This window comes from Leptinotarsa decemlineata, unplaced genomic scaffold (genome assembly GCF_025532065.1).
Source record: "Leptinotarsa decemlineata unplaced genomic scaffold, Ldec_3_MD MMD2_tig00000505_RagTag_RagTag, whole genome shotgun sequence".
NCBI lineage: Eukaryota > Metazoa > Arthropoda > Insecta > Coleoptera > Chrysomelidae > Leptinotarsa > Leptinotarsa decemlineata.
Genome location: NW_027412549.1, coordinates 15,278,442 through 15,300,004, shown reverse-complemented (window position 1 = coordinate 15,300,004; position 21,563 = coordinate 15,278,442). Strand labels below are relative to the sequence as shown.

The following is a 21,563-nucleotide window of genomic DNA, read 5'->3' as shown; positions in this document are numbered from 1 at the left end:
CAATTCAATGTATTTTGTTCCATAAAGATTGTTTGTTCCATCAAAATATGAAGATTTACTGAGGAATGGAATTCAAATGATTTTAAATAATAGACCAGGAAGAGAACGAGTATGGTACCAAATGGATGGTGCTCCACTCCATAATTCTCATTCAGTCAGCGAAGCTTTAACCGAAATCTTCGAAGACAGATGGATTGGTAATAATGGACCTTTTCGTTGGCCTCCTAGAACACCAGATGGCAATCCATTAGATTATTTCGTGTGGGGTTTCATTAAAAATATGGTTCACTCTACTCCAATAACAACAATGGAATATATGAAATCGAGAGTTACAACTGCTTTCAATAGTTTGACTCCAGACTTGATCAGAAGTGCTTCACATGACAATCTTTTGAAGAGATTACATGTTTGTTTAAGTAGAGGTGGAGATGTGTTTGAACATATTCTGAAATACACTGACAATTAAATTAACTCATTAATTTATGGGTTTATTATTTTCAGTTCGTGTTTCAGCGTTAATAAAACTATTGTTTGAAGAGAAGTTTTATTCGATGGTTGAGGAGTATTTTAATAATTATCTTTTCATTGTATTATCTGTGACTAATTGAGAAACATCAAACGAAATCTGTTTTACAAAAATGAGTGATGAACAAGGAAACCATGTCAATTTCCGTTTGAAACAGTTTATCTCGAAAACGGTTCAAAATAGAAATAGTATTATCTGAACAAAGTTAATCTAAAATTGGATGTAGAGCTCAAAAATGTTGAAATATACAGGGTGTTCCATTTGGAAAAATTGAGTTCCACTCATTTTTTCATGAGATCAAAGTATCTGCATTTTTTGAAGACCCAGTATGAGGCAAATGAAAATATGACTCGGAGTGAAGATCCTCATAGTATCACTCCACTCCATTTCAAATTTGATCGTGCAAGAGAGTTCAAGATTATCAGCATTTATAGAATTTTATGTTTGGTAAAAAAATATCAAAATTAATTTATATCTTCTAAACGGTAATAGATAGGTATAGGGAAATAGTATATGAATTTATTGACAAAGTGATAATGAATCATAATATGATATTATATACGGGGTGTTCCATTTGAAAAATCAAAGAAGCCGCTACTTTATAGTTGAAGCGACAACGCCGCTTCGTCTAAAATAGTTTAGGCGTGTAGGTCATATTAACTTATACATACTGTGGAATTTTCAGGTTGATCCATTGAATAGTTAGCCAGAAACGGTTAATTAACGCTCATCATGAAAAGCCCTGTATAGATTGATGCCAAAAAATGATTTGTAAACTTTTATACTGCTCAGTAGCCAAACCCCATGGAGCGTAGATACTGACATTAACTGTTCTTTGTCAGGTTGGACATCCCAACAAACAATCAACCAAAAAATTATAAAAATAATAAATAATGTTAGTCACAATACATTTGATTAAAATTAATACAACTACTGTCAATGTGAGCAACATAATTCACCTTATGCATTTCTTGCTGTTTCTGCTGGTTGACTTGCCCATTGCCTTGTGAATGGTTAGGTAAAATATTCGGTTGGGAACTGAGGACGCCTAGTTGACTGAAGACTAAAGTTTGCTGATTTTGGGTCGTCGGTATAGTAGGAATCGTGGTGTAAGGGAATGTCGTTGCTTGAGTTCCTTGGAGAACCTGTTTTCCTTGAGCTGCCGTTAACATATGAGGAGCCAACTGATTACTTTGGAATGGTTTCGTAATGACCTGCAACAAATTTTCAGAATTAGACTATTTTCGATATCATTTAATGAACATGGGTTTTCCACATCATTCCTCTCATTAGAAATTCCGATGGAAAAGTTCGTTTTTGGGAAATACGTCAATTATTTAAAGCGGCATGATTTTTGTCCATGACTTCACAAACACTTTTCAGCTTTTTCACATTAATTACACAGGTCAACGATGAAAACACTTTTTTACTTAAAATACCTTGTTATTCTGTTTTTAGGGTGCTAAATCCAAATATGACACTTATTAAGCTGTATCACCTACCATTTTTTCACATTTGCATATCAATATGTTGAATTTTTTGATTTATTACAGAATTTTACAGCTTTTATATACTACAAATAAAATTGTAAAATAAAATTTGTTCTGGATGTAGAAGAGTTGGCGGCACTGCTGAAACACATTTACTGTCCACAAAAAGGGGAATTATATTGTTCTGTTCACAGCTGATGTTTTGTTCACTGTCAACCTAACCTTACTTTCTGGTTTCCAGTACATGTGCTCATTAAAATGTCTAATCGTGGTTGTAAGAACTCTGCTGACAGTTTTTGTTATATTTGTGGTGAGTTTGTTATTAAAAAACATCAAAGAAACGTTACAGACTTTGTGGAAAAAAATAATTTATCATATTTTGGAATTAAACTTGGTGATCAGGATAAATCTTGGGCTCCTCATAAGGTACGTTATATTTATGTTGAAGATCTTAGAAAATGGTCAAAAAAGGAGAAAAAAGCCTTTAAGTTCGCTGTTTCTATGGCATGGAGGGAATCTAGAAACCACACGGATGATTGATACTTTTGTAGTATTGATATTACTGGCCATAACTCGAAAAACAAGAAGGTAATAAGCTACCCTAACCTAATTTCCGCCATCCGACCAGTAGGGCACGATTTGCCGCTCCCAGAACCTCCAGATGATTTGAATTCTTTTCAAACTGAAATGTTTTTTGATGTACTGTCAGATATAGACGAGCAAGATGATGAAGAGTTCCAATGTGCTACAGCAAATATAGAGCCTAAACTGTTGGCAGTTGGAACTAGCATATATGTGTATAGGAAGACAGAGCAATAGTTTTCGAACTTTTTTGAACAAGAAGGTGATTTAGTGTACTGCTCAGACATTCCAGGTCTGATCAAAGAGTTTGGTGTTGAATACAAAAAAGAAGACTGGAGGCTGTTTATTGACTCTTTCAAAACTTGTTTAAAAGCTGTTTTATTATACAATAGTAACACTTATGCATCTATAACTGTTGGCCATTCTGTACATATGAAAGAGACCTATGAAAACCTAGAAATAGTGTTGAATAAAATTGGCTTTTCGGTTCATGGTTGGATGATATGTGGTGACTTGGAAGTAACATGCATGCTTCTTGGTCAGCAATGCGGTTTTACCAAATTTCCATGTTTTTTGTGTGAATGGGACAGTAGAGCAAGGGATCAACATTGGTGCAGAAAGAACTGGCCTGTGAGGGAGACTCAAAACCTGGAGAAAAGAACATTCTCCGCAAAAACCTTGTAGATCCTAGAAACATTCTCTTACAATCTCTACATATAAAGTTAGGCCTCATAAAACAGTTTGTAAAGGCAATGCCTAAAGATGGACCTTGTTTCAAGTATCTCTGTCAGAAATTTCCAAACCTTTCAGAACTTAAACTTGAAGAAGGCGTCTTTGTAGGACCCGACATTCGAAAAGTGATGTTTGACGTAAACTTTGAAACCACAATGACCATACGTGAGAAAGAAGCATGGGTAACATTCGAACAAGTTGTTACAAAATTTTTAGGAAATGAAGACCCAGAATATCATACCATTGTAGCTAACATGTTGAATAATTTTAGGAAACTAGGCTGTGAAAGTTCACTTCTTGAACAGTCATCTTAATTACTTCCCGGAAAATTTGGGAGATATTAGTGAGTAAACGCTTTCACCAAGATATTAAATTGATGGAAAAACGTTACCAGGGCGCCGCGGAACATCAACATGATGAGAGACTACTGTTGGTCACTTCACAGTGAAGCGACTCATCGCAGGAAAAGCTACACAACAAACTTCAAAGAAAAAAGAGAAAGGAAGTATAAAACAATTCCATTTGACTAGTGAAACCTACATTACAACACTATATCATTATTTCAAGTAACCTACTGTAAATAAAAATCATGATAGTGATTCAACATAGTGTTTAATTAATTTTACCATATACCGTACAGATTTTAAATTATATGAAAAAGTCAATTTCTCAAAATCTATGGGCGATTATTATATTATTATTATTATTATTATATTAGGAGAGAGAAAAATATTGAATTACGTGACCTGGTAGAACCAGGTGACAAGCAGACCAAAACATTAACCAGGCATTTGGCAATAATAGTGCTAACGAACTCACTTATCGACGATGGTTTCCGAAATTTCATTCCGGAGATTTCAGCCTCGAAGATGAGCTCCAAAGTGTTCGTCCTACAGTAATCCAGGACGAGAATTTGAGAATCCTGGTGGAGACTGACCCATCACGAACGGTGCGTGGGATGGCAGAAGAACCAGGCGCCAGGTCTCATGTGGTTTTTGATGGTTTAAAACGATCCTTTTTTGGATCGGATCCCCTACGACAACAGGAGACGTTCAGCACATTGGTTGGACACCGATGAGCCACCCAGGCACTTCCCAAAGGCAAAAACCCACCAAAAAAGATCATGGTTATTGTATGTTGGTTAGCGGCTGGTGTGATTCACAACAAGTGTGTGCAACTGGGACAAACCATCACAGCAGAGTCCTGTTGTGCGGAAAACAACGAAAAGTACCAAAAATTGCTTTAGCAGCCGCCGCCACTGGTCAACAGAAGAGGTCTGATTCTGCTCCACCATCCGGAAATTGAACGAATTAAGCGTCGAAGTTCTGCTTCACCCACTATGCCCCTCAAACCCCTCGCCAACCGTCCACCATCTTCTTAAGCCCTTCGATAACATTCTCACCGGTAGAACCTTCGCCAATCAGGACAAAATCTGCCTTCGACGATATCATCAAATCCCGAGTAGGAACTCAATTTGTATGCTGATAGAAGGTATCGACTTGTGTTACGTTGGCAAAAGTGCACTGATTCAAATGGCGCTTATTTCGATTGAATTGAATAAGTATTCACCGATATATTGCAGTTTAAAGTAGACTCATAAAAATGGGCAAAACTTTCAAAACAACCTAATATTTTGTCATTATTCAAAGAGAAAAGAAATGGGGTTTTTGTTATGAAATATTTAGAGTAATTCACTCTTACAAGTCCTGAGTCTAACAGATCAACGTCAAGAGTATATTCCTCAAAAACTATGGTACCTAGGTAGGCTTGGTCATCATGCATCCATCAAATCTTGTAATTTGCAAACATCAACAATTTGAGGCCTCAACAAAATATGTGGATCAACAGAGAACTATAAAGCACCCAGGGAATCGATAAAGTCATGAGTATCATCAGAACTGGTCTGAGACATGAAGAACTGATGGATAGAAAGAAATAGATTGACTTTCTTCTGAATCAACTTTGGGAATACAGAATCAGATCAGCAATTGGGTCAACAAAATAATAAAGAGTACTGGAAAAATGTTTCATCGTGTATAGGAAATTTTACATAACACGTTGATCACACGGTACCATAATATAAACTCACCTGTATTTGCGATGGATTGATACCAGGATGAAGGGCTATGTTGCTGATATTTCCCGGCATCAGTAATTGTCCTTGAGTATTATATAACTGCTGGAGATATGTTGGATTCTGGATGGGTTGCTGTATAACCTGGACAGCTCTACCGTGGCCCCAGTCAGTGCCGATTTGCTGTTGATGGGCGGCCTGGCTTTGCTGTAGAGGTGACATTGTTGTTATGGTCGTGCTGCCGGTTTGAGCAGCTGTCAGAACTTGACCTCCCTGGGTCTGGATGACTTGACCTTGTTGGGCAACTTGTTGGTGCATGGAAACGGTATGCTGAGGAGGACCCATCGATGTTGACACACATTGACCGCCTGGAATAACAACTTACATTATTTTAGAAATTTCCCAACACATACATGTGATATTGATCCAAGAGGCATTTTTAAGAATAACTGAACATGCAATGATGAAGTGCCAAGTAATTGTGACAGCACTGAATAACATTTGAAAGTCAAGTTCAACTAAATTTTTCTTGGGTCATACTTTCTGAAAGAAGCTCGAAAGTATTTCACATTGCCTCATCTAGTCGCAATATAAGTAGTGTATACTTTTAACCCTTTGACTCACGGTGTCTACAATTGTAGACACTAACTTTCCAGTTTCCGTGATACCCACAATTCGCTTCGTTTCGCATTTATACAACCCTAAATACATTTGTTGCACATGTGTTAGCCAGTTAGCAGTGATATCTGCCATACACATATAGAAACATATCCAGCAGCGTGCATTGTGACAACTTCGTTAAACATTCTATCCAGGTAAGTTCTCGTAATTCTTCAATTATATCGGAAGTTACTGATAATCCAGTCAATGTTTTGCTTTTCTTTTGATTATAAATGAATTGTCTTGAAGTTCTCATGCATATTTTTGTGAAATATTTCTCTTAGGAATTATAATAGGCCCCTAAAATATCGTGTCTACAATTGTAGACATTTGTTTACAAGGAACTAACTATCTGTTCCACTGAAAATTTTGGTCATTTCAGGAAATCATGGACAGAAAGAGAATTCTAACTGAGAGAGAACTTCTAGAAGAACTAGAGAAAGGCCTTTCTGACATAGAAGGCCTTGATAGTGAGGATAGTGATGAAGATATTATGATATCAAGACAAATTGGAGATCCCTCGCCAAATGACATAGAGGAGGACACTGAGGAAAATTTCGAACAACCAAACGAAGAGCAGGACTCCATTGAAGAAAGAAAGATAGATAATGAACAACCAATGACGAGTGCCCGAAATATATCTACATCCCAGAAGTTTGAAATAGAATGGATGCAAGGCGTCAAGTTCCAAACAAGAAGTATGTTTTTGAATGATCAATCAGTGCAAAATATATCACTAGAAAATGAAATTTCTCCAATAGAATACTTTATGAAATATTCCTCAGAAAACTTATTCGAGAAAATGGTAGAATGTACCAATATTTATGCATTTCAAAACAACGACATGCATTTTACACCCACCAATATAAAAGAGTTGAAAGCTTTCTTTGGATTGCACATAATCACTGGCTGTTTGAAGTTACCACGACTGAGTATGTACTGGAATAAATCATTGAAAGTTCAGATATTCCACGAGACAATGTCTATAAATAGATTTTATAAACTTAGAACCAATCTGCATTGCGTCAACAATTTGGATGACCAAAATCAAAATGATAAGCTGTGGAAAGTGAGACCAATCTTCGACTCAGTACTCAAAAGATGCAAAGAGCTAGATGTCGAAACAAATGTTGCGTAGACGAGCAGATGGTCCCTTTCAAAGGCCACTCAAATATAAAACAGTATATAAAAAATAAGCCACATCCTTGGGGCTTCAAATTATTTCTACTATGTGGTGCGAGTGGTCTAACGTACAATTTCATTATATATCAAGGAAATACAACGGAAATCAATCCACAGTTATCAAAAAAATTTGGGCAAAGTGCTGCGATAGTATTACAACTGTCAGATATTTTAGCACCACGAAAGCATAAATTATTTTGTGATAACTATTTCACGTCTTACAATTTGATCGAAGTTTTGAACCAGAAGTCAATTTTCGTGACGGGTACTGTCAGACTGAACAGATTTTTCAAGCCTCACCTCACAAACGACAAAGATTTTTGTAAAAAACAGAGAGGATTTTCTGAAGAAGTTATTTCAAACGGAGGAGTTGTTTTGGTCAATTGGCTGGATAATAAACCAGTGGCATTGGCGTCAAACTATGTTGGAATAGGAGACCAGGATAATGTGAAACGCTGGAATAAAAATACAAAGTCTCGTATTGACGTGAACCGTCCGCAAATAGTAAAGGAATACAATACCTCTATGGGTGGCGTCGACAAAGCTGACGCACTCATATCATTATATACAACAAAAATAAAGTCCAAGAAATGGACACTGAGGATGATATTTCATGCTGTAGATATATCACTCATAAATTCATGAACAGAGTACAGAAAAGATTCTCAGCTGCTTGAACGGCCAGCAAATAAAACTCTAGATTTATTACACTTCAGAATGGATTTTAGGAGAGGTCCTCATCAAACAGGGAAATGAAATTTCACGAAAGAAGGTTGGAAGGCCATCAAAAGATGATGCCCCAGTCCAGCCAAGTCGAAAAAGAACCGAAGTGAGGCCTCTAGCAGATGTACAAATGGACAATGTGAATCATATGCCAGAGCACACCTGGACGTTGTAAAAATGTTGGGTGCAAGGGCAAGTCACGATGGATTTGCACTAAATGTAAGGTACATTTGTGCCTTCAGAAAAATCGCAACTGTTTTGAGAACTTCCACAATAATTGATTTAGAATGAACAATCTTTTTTATATTTGATTTTACACAACGAATGTTCTTTGCTTTTTCAAATAAATATAATAGGTACCATTGACTACTGGTGTCTACAATTGTAGACATTTTTTTTTTTCGTACTACCAGGGGTGTGAATTCTAAACAAATGTTTGAAGTTTTTACAAATATCATATTTTGACAATATATTACCAGAAAATAATTTTTATCTCTTGAAACCAAAACTCGTGAGTCAAAGGGTTAATCACTGTATTAAAGATTTATACCTGAAGCTCCAACAGTGACTTGTTGTAAATGCGGACTTTGCGAAGGCACCAAAGCTTGCTGCTGTTGCTGCTGTTCCTGTTGTTGTTGAAGAGCTACTTGCTGCATCTGCTGCTGTTGTTGTTGAACTGCTTGGGCTTGAGCCTGCGCTTGTGCTTGAGCCTGCGCTTGAGCCTGGGCTTGAGCGTTTGCATCCATTTGTTTATTGATATCGCTCATAGTAATTGTAATTTGTCCTGAAGCTAAAAGAAAATCTTGTTTCACTCGCAGCCGTGCAATAAGGGTTTTAATTATTTTGGGTTATTAGTTGCTTGAAACGAAATTGTTTTTTGTGAAACTACAACTCTAACAAATATTTGATTGATTTAATGGAGGTTTGGTGAAATTGTTTCGGTAGACAATTCTTTGGGCGACCAGCTTTAATAAGAAAGTCCACATAAAAAAGTTCATTAAAGCAACCAAGAAGTATTTTTCATGTATTGAGGGTGGATACGTGTTTATTTACATTATATTTATATGTAGATATTTCAATAATCATCATTGAACAGGTAAACATTCCTCCTTTGATAGTTTTAGGTTTTTATAAATTATCTGCTGTCTGAAAAGTCTACGTTCGTCTAAGTACTTTTTCAAGTGTTTTGATTTCATATTTAGAATTGAAAGATAGACGAAAAAAGTTTCGAAATAAACAGTGTTCTTGAACAAAAAGTTACTGAAAGTGGGGACAACAATTTAGAGAACTTTTAAAGAAGCCCATTACCCAGATGAATAAAATCTTACTCTATAGAGCGCATCACAACGAAAGGAGACTACTTTTCGAGTAGTTCGGAGGAACAATCAATCAATCAAATATACTTTATTGTCTGAAGAACTACATCTTGTAGACAAAGGCATAAATAATATGTAAGATACAAAAATCTACATAAAAAAACATACACAATTCAAACAAAATACAATAAACATAAGCTAAAAATGTGAAATACACTGAGATATTCAGCTGGAAATAACAAGACATAAAAATAAAAGTTAAGATTCAAGTGAATCGTTAGGATACTCCTGAACTGAATAATAGGCCCTATCAACAAGTAGCATTTTAACTGCTTTTTTGAATTTGTTAAGCACTATAATTTCTTCAATTCGGGCTGGTAAGTGGTTAAACAGTTTGATCCCGCTGAATATAATTGAATCCCTAACAAGAGAGCTCGCAGGAATAGGCAGATCTATGATACTATTGTGGCTACGAGTATTATATGAGGAAGAGGGAGATGCACAAGAATATTTTTTTTTATCAAGCAAATTGATTCCAAGATAAACAGGGCAGCTACTGTTAAAATACCGTGATCTATGAAAAGAGGCTTGCATGGATCCCTGGGAGCTGCTTTGCACATATCGGACAGCCCTTTTTTGGAGCACAAAAATCATTTGAAATAAATCTCCAGAACAGACTCCCAGAAGGCAATTCCATATTTAATATGGGGATCTATTAGAGCGAAATAAGCTGTTCTTGAATGGGAGTAGCCTAGTTCTCTAGAAATCACTCTTAGTGCATAGCAACCTGAGGCAAGCTTCTTACTTAAGTTTATTGTGTGATTTTTAAATTTCAGTTTATCATCAATATTCAACCTTAGAAATTTATAATTATGTACCCTGTCTAAGATTTTGTCACCAAGGCAGATCTCAGGTAAGTTGCAGTGGAAAGTAAGTATGCTAGTTTTATTGATATTAAATGATAACTTATTGCAGTCGCACCTTTCTTTGATTTTGTTGATGTCAGCTGAGATGGCATCTTGAAGGGTAGGAATGTCCTTGTTGTGCCATAATAAAGTGGTGTCACCACAAAGAGAGCAATTGTGGCAGTTATATCTATAAAAGCTAAGACATTTATGTAGATAAGAAACAAAATTGGGCCAAGGATCGATCCTTGTGGTACACCACATCTGATAGTTTGAGCAGAGGAACACTCGGTTGTTTTAACTACCTGTTTGCGACCTGATAAGTACGAATGAAACCAGTGGAGAGTGTTGCCTCTGAAGCCATACTATTGCAACTTATTGAGAAGGATCTCATGGTTGACACAGTCGAAAGCTTTCGATAGATCACAGAAAATAGCAGCGACTGCTTCTTTAGCGTTATATTCGGAGTATATCGTTTCTAACAGAGAGAACATAGCATCACTAGCACCCTTATTTGCTTGGAATCCAAATTGACGAGAAGTAAGGATGTTATTATCATTGCAAAAACATAAAATTCTGCTTTTCACTAGTTTTTCTATGAGTTTAGCAAGGGTAGGAATAAGTGCTAAAGGCTGGAAGTTGGAAGGGTCATCATTGGGTCCACCCTTATACAAAGGGATTATCAGAGATGTCTTCAGAAACGATGGGAACTCGCCAGATTCAAAAGACTGATTTATGAGTTGTGATAAAACCACTAAGGTTGAATAAGGTAGATTTTCAAAAATTTTAACAGAAATATCGTCTATACCTTTGCTATTCTTGTTTTTGATATTTGTGATAACTGCTATTATTTCCTCGAGATTTGTTTCATAGAGGGAGAAACTTTCTGATATGTCATTATTGGAAAAAAAATTTGAGGGATTAACAATTGATGATATATTTTCGGTGAGTTTGTCCGCTATGGTGCAAGACGCACATATTTGCGATTAAAGTTGTCTCTGCTTAGTGTAGATGTACAGTCAATAAACTGTGAAACCAACGTACAAAGTACCCACTATTAGTCCATCTCATTATTGAATTCAAAATAATTTTGGTCAAGACAGGAAATGAGGGCTATAAAGATAACTTGTTTAATTATGGAATTAGTATTCTTTTGAGCTATGTTATAATGGTTATGCCATTAATCGGAGAAATGTTTGGAATAAATGAATAAAACTTGCTTTGAATTAGAAGGTTGCTTTTATTTTACAAATAAATTACAATTACAAATAAAACAATAAAAAACAAAGAATTATAAAAGGCAAAAAACGCAAAAATTTAAATAAAAATATATTTTATCTTAATCTTCGAAAGATGAATCTTCGCTAAGGTCTGAACTGATGTAATCTGGTTCAGAGTGTCACTATCTTCTTGCAAGTTGATTATCATGCCATGAATCTAATGTTGGTTCCTTTTCCATGAAAAACTGTACAAAACTTTGAGCATGCTCGCATCGTCTTTTCCAGAAAAGGTACTAAAAAATTCATCGCATAATCTTTCCACGGCCTTTAAGCTAAAATCTACATTTCCTTGTGCAACATTTTGCTTTAACCCTTTGTGGCTCAGTGGTTCCACTTTGGGACCACCATTTTATAAATTTATCCCTACCGGCGGAGTGATCGAGCGCTGGAACCACCTGGTTCAAAGCGATGCTTACATCGTATATTTCATCGGCTGAACATTTTGCGGAATTGAAGTGGGGATTCAGAATTAGTAAACAACAGATATTTGGCGCGTTTGCTGATGTACAAGTGTAATTTTTAGGATTTTTGTATTCGTAGTACATATTGGAAGTACATACATTACTGGTTTCAGGTATACATATTATACCTATAGTTTCTTCCGACATGCACTTCCGTACTTAGACAATTGATAACGACCATCTTGTTGAAGCTACATCTGTCAAATTAGTTGTCACCATGGACAGATATAGCATTCAACAACACGTTCAAATAATAAAATTGTTTTATCACAATAGATGTCCTGTTAGGGCAACGCACCGCGCGCTTTTGCCATTTTTACGGTCGCCACAATCGTCCTATCGAGAGGGCTATTCGCAATGTGGTGGATAAATCTGCTGGAAACATCCTCGCTGTCTGTGAGAGTGTGCAGGAGAATCAGGAGGCAGTCGATTTCGCGTCGCGATCCGTACAAAATTCAACTGACTCAGGAACTGAAGGTAAACGACCATAGACAACGACGTGTGTTTGCTCTGGAGCAGTTGACAACTGACTATAATTTTCATCGAAAACTTATCTTCAGCAATGAGGCTCATTTCTGAATGAATGGGCACGTCAACAAACAGAATAGTCAAATTTGGGACGATATCAATCCACATGAGACAATACAAACAAGTGACTATAAAGACTACACATTTTATATTTATTATAAGTGACATTCACGCCTTTTTTCGAGACCGAAAAAGTTATGCTTTTGTAGCAATTCAGAGTGGGTTGTTCCTATTGGAGGATAAATGCCATCGGTTTTTAGGCTTAGCAGTTTTAAAACTCTTCGTTGAATTGCTTCTATTCTATCAATGTGAAATTGATAAAAGGGGCTCCACACAACTGACACGTATTCTAACTTTGATCTTATGAAAGCATTGAATGAAGTTTTTAAGGTCGAAGTTTATTTGAAATCACTACTGTTACGTGCAATTAATCCGTACAAACGACAAGAGGAGGTTACAACATTATCGATATGCCTATTAAATGATAGTGCAGTGTCAAATGTAACGCTAAGATTAGTAAATGTTTCTGGTCTCACCAACGAAACGTTTTCTATTGAATAATCAAAGATCAAGATGTTCGTTTTCAAACGACATGACCATAAATTTATCCGGGTTTAGCGACAAGTTATTTCGATAACACATTCTACAGTATAGTTTGCATACACATCTATAACATCTGCAATATCATTAATAAAGATATTGAAGAGCAACGGTCCCAGATTTGACCCTTGTGGAACACCGGAAGAAGCAGTATATTCGGTAGATTTGAAACCATTGAGCTGAACATATTGTTTTATGCGCCATAGTCATGGAAAATTGGACATTTCAGATGCACCCCACTCAGAGAAGCCGTGACGGACATTTTAACGATGTTATATTCCGTTATATTCCACATATAATAATGGCATCCATAGGTTTTTGAAAAAAACACAAACTTTCGATGATATCTCACATACACTTTGTTTTATTTAAATTTGAAGACATGAAACAGTTAATGAAAGACTATATTTATCAACAACCCATTTGAGTATACTTGTATTCAGACTCACCGTCCACGCTCTGTTTGATAAACTCGTGTCCTCTATCCAAATTCAGTAAAGTATTGGCAACATCGTACTTGCAATCGTCAGGAGTTATATCATGAATACCAGCCTTTTGCGCCAAAGTTTCCAAACACTGCAAAGAGCGGCTACCTTGCTGCTGTTGCTGCTGGTTGCTATTGTTGGTTTCGTTATCCTGTTGAGTTGATTCAGGTTCCTGATTATTGTTGTCTTCCACTTTCACTTTGGGCGGGGTGGTAGTGTTGGTGGTATCTTTTAAGGGTTGCTTTTGACTGTCGGCTTGTTGGAGATTGTCGTAGTGGCGAGATCTGGAATCGAAGGAGAACGTGTTTAGACTCAAGAACAGAAGTACAAAGCCATTTATAATAATAACACAACCCGTCACTGGGTTTGGAGTTATAAATTGTATAAGAGAGTACTGTATCTATACATATATCTACATACATTTCAACTGAACAAAAAAACAATGAAAACTAAGTGCGATTTGCCCCCCGTAACAAGATAGCTTCTGCATATCGATAGGATGTACGAGCGAATAGGTGAACCAATTTGTTAAATACTTTGAAACATCGGTAAACTGATCAACACTTCGCAGGTCTATTATTTTTGCGTCCTTAAAATGCCATAACTAGTCATTCGATTTCTTCATTATCAAGCGTCCTTATCTGCATAGGCGTAGTGTGTTCTGTTTCTTGTGAAGGTGACTTTGATTTGTATTTATTATATATATTTTATTATATTTATCAAATAGACTGTTATATTTATTAACTTCAAAATATAAGATAGAGTTGGCCGATACTTGTTTTTCAAAATACATTATCTTAGATTTTCATCACATTCACACTTTATTGTGAGATAATTAGTTGATCTAGTCATTGAACTAAGGTATGAATGTTCGTTAAACTTAGGTATAACTGTCATTAATTAGTTCCTAGAATATTATTAGTTTATAGGTAAATAGTATTATTTCAAAAAGTACATATACATCAGAATGTATGTAGAATTAAGTTTCTTAGTGGACACGCTTGAAAAAGCTACTGTGCAGCGAAACACGTGTTGCGAATTTGTTAATCTGTTCTAGTGAAAATCTCACAATAAAGTGTATTTCAAAATACATCAACTTTAAAATAGTTTTTAAGGTAAGTAAATAACTGACAAATAGCTGAATAATATGATTGAATTTTATTATTGTTATAGTATTAAGATGGATGCCGTAGCAGGTGCAAGTAATGTACAAAGAAAGCGGAAGTTTATGTCGTTAGAAGAAAAACAGATTGTCTGTAGAGTGGTAGAAAAAAAATTGAATTGGGCGAGTACCAGAAAAATTTTGTACGTTATACCATTCATTATTTCTTTTTTGAGAATAAAGCGCCAACCCTCGAATCCATTAGGACAAAGGTAATGGATAATGATCTAATTCCAAAAATGAGCAAAGTGAAGTTAAGGAAAATAATAAAAGAAGATTTAAAATTTATTTATGCCAAACGATCCCGTAAATCTGTCTTAATAGAAAGAGAAGATATAGTCTCAAGGCGACGGAGATATCTTCGCTCTATTAGAGAAATGCGTTCTGCTCACAAAAAGATGTATTATCTGGACGAAACGTGGGTGAATGCTGGTCACACAGTATCTAAGATCTGGCAAGATACTACTGTAACTAGTTATCGTCAAGCATTTGACGGTTCATCAACAGGGTTACGCGGACCAACGGGTAAAGGGCAACGACTAATTATCGCTCATAGAGGTAGCGAGAGTGGCTTTTTAGGCGATAGTGCACTAATTTTTTATCCAAAAAACGGGGGATTATCACGAAGACATGTACGCCCAACGCTTTGAAGGATGGTTTGAATCCCTTCTTTCACGAGTCGAGCCAAATTCAGTAGTAGTAATGGATAACGCTTCTTATCACAGCCGATTAGTAGAACAGTTGCCAACTATGACCACCAGAAAAGCAGACATGCAGAGTTGGTTAGAAAAAGGGAAGGTTAGAAAAGGAGTTTCATTTTCCGAGGACATGGTTAAGGCCGAGCTTATGAGTGTCATTAAACAGCATCGTGACAGATATCGCCAGCATGTGGTGGATACAAGAGCTCGTGCTGAAGGCATCACCATTTTGAGACTTCCTCCTTAACATCGAGAGTTAAACCCGACAGAATTAATCTGGGCTCAATCTAAGGGTTACGTAGCTCGTGAAAACGTGACATATAAAATCTCTGATGTCCAACGTTTATTAGAACTCGCAATGGAACGGATACGGAAGGAAGATTGGGCTAATGCTGTGTGTAGCCCATGTGATCAAGGAAGAAGAGAAAATGTGGAGATTGATACTGTTTTCGACCAAATAATAAGAGATTTAAGTGTGACTGGGGATTCCTCTTCGAACGAGTCAATGGATTCTGAAACTTCATAAGCATAACATAGATCAGTGGTCGCCAACCTGTCGATCGCGAGCTACCGGTAGCTCGCGAAGGCAATTCTGGTAGCTCTCACAACGATTTTAATTTAAAAAATACAAACTGCAAAAATCAGAGAAGCTTCCGAAAATTCCACAAAAAAATCTAATTGTCATAATATTAAACATAAACAGCAGCAACGTTGCGGTGAGCGATCTGCCGCTGACGCCATCAAGCTAGAATCGGCTAGAACCGACCAGCCGGACCAGCGCGTTAGTGTTCGAGAACGATCTGGATTGCTTTGAACGGGATAAATACGCACGGCGCGGCGACATTGCGCTTAGTTTAAAACTGAACGCGTAACCAACGTCCAGCGGTTGGGTTAGTAGAGAACAACAAAATTAATATTATGGCAAGCAGTTATAAGAAGGTAAAGACATACCACTTTCATTTGGAATGGGAAGAACAATACTTTTTTACAAAAGTTAAAGATAAAAATGTGTGTTTGTTATGAATACTTCGGTCCCCGTTGCTAAAAAAGGAAATATTGAGAGACATCATAAAACTGTACATTCTAATTTTGAAAAATCATTCCCACTACATTCTGCCGCCAGAAAGGAGAAACTGAAACAGTTAAAAAAGCAGTTAATTGGACAACAATCAATATTTTCAAGAACAGTCAACAAAAATAAGGCTGCAACTGAAGCATCGTACCGTGTGTCCCAGATAATTGCACAAAAAAAGAAACCTTATTTTAATATTTATTCACAATCATATTTAATTCTATTGATTCAATTTGATTAGGACCATCTGACCTGAAAGACTACTCACCATACAAACTAATCGGCTTCGTTAAGAAGCTGGGTTTATTTGGCTGAGTGTGAATAGGTTTGGGCCACAATAAACCCTTGCGGGTTGCGATGGAGGGTCGAATAGACCCACTTACTTTAGACCTAACCTTAATATAATTATAGTAATATTAACACTCTTCCGTATTTTCACTCCAAAAGTTGACAACCATGTGTTGAAAAAACATTGAGAATTTCACTCCACTGAAACTTTGGTGGAGTTTCACTCTGTTGGATATGAATCTGAAAATTTGGTTCGTTTCTCCAACACCAGCGTGCGTCGAAAAATATTGAAGTTCTGGCGAGAGTGAATTATATTTTCGTTGTCATTGTTGCAACGTAATCGGTTACAGTTTACAGAGTGTACCTACACAATAATAATTACTTTAGTTGACGAGAAACTCCGTTTTTAGAAAGTATTTTTCAACCTGAATTACGGAACTAAAAACCCTGTAAGCGAAACCTTTCCTCCTAACCCACCTTCCGTCTTTCCTTATGAGAAAAAATAAAATTCCATTGGTATTCAAACAGTATATCTCATCTCATCACCCGGCCCTCCAAGTAGATAGAGAGATGGTCCAACAAAACCCAATTACATTTCTCCATGCCTCGGGGACCTCTCAGTCTGCGTAGGCAGTCTTCTGCATCTTCTTTTTTTTGTGCGCTCCGTACCCTTGCATCGTACGAGATATGCCGATAGGGTCCGGACCGAGTTAAATCTTTATTAGATCCGCAGCACTACGCTGCATCTATATAGCCTATTTATTTTAAATCTCGTACAGGTCGTTTTCAATTTAGATCATGTCCTTCGGAAAAAATCGAGGAAATTGGAGAGGAGTCGGATCGGAATTTATGGCCAAATTCGGACCTCGCATGAAAATGAAGTCACGGTTAGATAAAACTGAAAATGATGTCGGATGGGAAATTTTTCAGCCAGGTTCTTAGTCATATGAATTGGAATTTTTATAAATTTGTCGTTAACTATTGTTATTGTCTCCTGCGAAAACATTTTCCCGTTCTATAATGAGGGGTGAGGGCATAATAGTCGAAAAGGGGGGAATAAGCCTACCCTTTTATTTTCACAGTTTCGTAAAATCTACTTTTGTCGGTACACAGCTTCCTCTTCAAAATTCGTTTATGTTCTCTTTCAACTAGATTTAGTGAATACTATATCATTGCAAAAACCTGTATTTAATCTCATATTAATGTTTTCATTCCAAAATCTCATCTTTCTGAAAATCAGATGTACAGTGTGACCCATTTTTAATTGAAACACCCCCCTAAAATTTGAAGTTGTAAACCGATTTTAATAATTTCTTTTTTAAATGTCAAATACTAAAAGGTCTACCTTGGGACAAAATTTGAATTGTTTATTAAAGTTTCAGGGCATACTACGATATTTTTTCTTAGAAGAAAATCGGGATTTTTTATTAGCGATTTTTTTATTGAAAAAATCACTACGCCACTGGATTCAGAGTACCTCTAAATAGATGTGACCAAAATTTCATGAAAAAATATTCATTATTAACAAAGTTATGACAACTCAAAAATTCGAAAACTCACACAGCTAACAGTTACAAAAAACACCCTATATCAACAGATATAGCCATGAGAATATTTTTTTATGATTTCAACAATAAAGTGCCGCCAGATGAAAAAAAAAACAAATAGCGTAAATATTTTTAATGAAAATAACGGAATTACATTCAAGTTTTCACGCAAATTAACTAAGAGCTAATATTTCTATTTAAATCTTAGTTGCCATGGAAATGATATTACAGTTTGATTTGATATAACTGAATAAATAAAATGTTATAATACATTTTTATTTGAATCTTTTCCGCCTATAAATTCTAAATTAAATATATGGCCCTCTTCAAAACTGAGTTTGACACCTCTGGATCAGATATTATGTTTAATTTTTTGATTACCTGAAAATAATTTTAAAGAAAGTTTCTAACCGATCAATTAATACGGAAAGTATGTACAAAAACCCCAGAAATTATAAAACGAAACGTCTCCACTTGGAGACGTTTATATACTTATAAATTGGATACAATGTCAATTCGCATACAACGATGGTCATCAGCTCTAATTGCTTCATGAATTTCCTTATCGGCTCGTATAAGCGGTCGATCAAAAAGTCACTTTTATGTATACGGACAGGATCTTATTATCATTACTTTTAATAGGTCGCAGTCGTTTTTCATTGTTTCCCGGGGCGGGTTAACGAGAAACGGGTTTGGAAAAGTGCGACTTCCTCGAAAAAAACATCGTGATTGTCATTAGCTGTGGCAGGTGACAAGTTTCAGGCGGAGTTGAAACATTGTATAATGAATGACGGTGGTTATTCTCAGTGCTCTGGCAGTGACTCGAGAAAATATTATTCTCATAAACTTTTAGTAGTCCAGTCATCGTGGTAAGTTCACCTCGGAATTTGAGATACCCAGCTATTAACTCGTTTAAACTTATATTTTGACATCCTAAAAGTTGTCTTAAAACGTACATAAGGTAGGGTGAACGCGACTATTAAAATATAAGGTCAAAGGTAAAAATATTTTTTTGCACATTTTTTGCAAATATCTCGTTTCTTATGGGTTTTTCGCTATTTGTATTCGTCATCAATATTGTAGAGGATTAAATTCCCTACAACTTGTGTTTCAAAATTGTTTTATATGTTGAATCATTTTCGAGATAAAGTTTATTAAATATCGACAAATACATAATTATTATCAATGATTTTCATTAATATTACTGGAGTTTTTCCCAACAACAAACCGTTATTTTAACCCCCACGAATGTTTCGTGGTGTATTTCATTGTCTAATATAATTTAAATTGATTTGATAACCCTGAAAAAAAATTAAAAAGATTAACCGAAAATAACAATTTCATTAAACAAAGAACTGAAAATACAAAGAAATAACATACAACAACAATCAAACAAATAAAAATTGAAAAATTAATAAAAGCTAAAACAAATAATGAAAATTAAAAATATAAACAAAAAAATGGAAAAATTAAAATAAAAAAAAATTCAAACCAAGTTACGTCACAACGTTTCGATTGTTAGTATCCACAATCGTCTTCGGGTGATAACTGGACTTATTCCGCCGAGAACTGACTATTCATAAGCCATTCTTGTGCTTTCACTTATCCTCTCTTCCCTCTTTCCGCTTTTGGCGGGAGTTGGTCGTTTTTCGCTTGATTATGGAAACCTCTAATCAAAGAGGGAAGAGGGGATAGGTGAAAGCACTCGAATGACCTATAGTCAGTTCTCGGAGGAATAAGTCCAGTTATCACCCGAAGACGATTGTGGATACTAACAATCGAAACGTTGTGACATAACTTGGTTTGAAATTTTTTAATTTTTATTTTTTTATTTTTTGTTAATAATATTTTTAGTTTTAAATTTTTTTTCAGCTTTTATTAATATTTCAATTTTCATTTCTTTGGCTGTTGTTGTTAGAAATAAAACATACATACAGGTGAAGCTAATAAAAGCGTGTTGATAAAAATAGTCATTTCTATCACTCCCAAATTGAAAAAAAAAAGTTTATCCACTTTGTTTCATACCTTCCCATGTTTCATCATTTCAAAACGTTTCAATTCTTCGAGAAATTCCTCAGATGTAACTGAAAAAAGTGCACCATGCCGAAATAAATTTTCTCGTACACTACCGATAACAGAATTGAAACTTTTCCAAATATTTCTCAATCTAGAGAGTGTCTTTTTGTTGACCATGATTTCCAAAAACAAGCAACTTTTCTAATCTTCCAATTTCAACAGAGTGAATCATTAAAAAGTGAACCATCACTGTTCATAGTTCTTATGCCACACTTTGTTATTTTCACACTTTTGAAAGCATCCAAGAATCTAGTGGCATGTAGACACTAGATTTTCCTTGTATTCAAAATCGGATATGTGCTACGAGTTCTTTGAAACGAGTTTCAATAGCTCATTTAGTCTGACCAATGTGTTTTATCATTGTCCCCAAATCCTATACCCACGCCTCACTTAACATTTGTTGAAGTGAGGAAGACGTTTTCGAAGCTAATTTCACAGCCTTATATTATGTATTTCGTCTATTTCATTTCCACTCCAATCTTCCCAGGAGAAATTGAAACTACGGTCTGTTTGCAACTAGCAAAGAACAGGGGATGATGATTATTCGACTACGATCGTAAAAAATCCTCTTTCTAAAACTATTTCACTAAATTCTTTCAGGTGATTAAGAGGCTAAAACCATTCTTTAATTAAGTAAATTGTGGTTGAATATACGTAGTCTGTTCGATCATCTAAATTGTTATCAACTTGATACAGTTTAGATGATCGAAAAAGAAATATTTACCGATTTTTTTTATAGTCTTGATTCAAAAATACCGATTTTTGAAATATACAAGTATTATTAAATAAGCAATTAAAAAAAATGTTTTTTTCAAAACCTTAAAGAACAATAGAATTTAATAAAAAAAATCATGATTTTTTTCAATGAACATAATGCAAAAAAAATTTCGAATTGCTTATAAACAATGTATTTGTTTATAATACATTGTATTATATACAATAAACAAATACATTTATTAACAATAGCTGTAAAAAAAATATTATTTAGTTTTTAACCATGAGACATTGAAACAATAAAAAATTAGAAAAAAAATTGTAATGTATTTTTTATAAAATTATAATTTTCAATTGTCAATAAAAAAATAGAAAATAACAATTTTTTTATTTTGCCAATGGTAATCTATTTTTTTGCCTATTAAGGATAACTTCACCAAAGGAAAACAATGCCAGGGTTTT

The 21,563-nt window shown here is 35.4% G+C and overlaps 1 protein-coding gene and 1 non-coding gene across 5 annotated transcripts in view; one reads left to right on the top strand and one right to left on the bottom strand.

Moving 5' to 3' along the window:
* Positions 1–21,563, bottom strand: part of LOC111511375 (uncharacterized) — a 113,885-nt gene that overhangs the window by 33,762 nt on the left and 58,560 nt on the right. For all 4 annotated transcript variants that reach the window (XM_074174052.1, XM_074174050.1, XM_074174051.1 and 1 more), the window contains exons 2-5: positions 13,509–13,828; positions 8,520–8,759; positions 5,420–5,772; positions 1,486–1,740 (exon numbers count right to left, since the gene is read on the bottom strand). In XM_074174052.1, the coding sequence (XP_074030153.1) occupies positions 1,486–1,740; positions 5,420–5,772; positions 8,520–8,759; positions 13,509–13,828 (1,168 nt within the window). The remainder of the gene's footprint in view (positions 1–1,485; positions 1,741–5,419; positions 5,773–8,519; positions 8,760–13,508; positions 13,829–21,563) is intronic.
* LOC111517420 (uncharacterized) lies at positions 5,770–6,841 on the top strand. The gene is made up of 2 exons (XR_012465193.1): positions 5,770–6,219; positions 6,447–6,841. It is a non-coding gene; the product is annotated as an uncharacterized protein (transcript).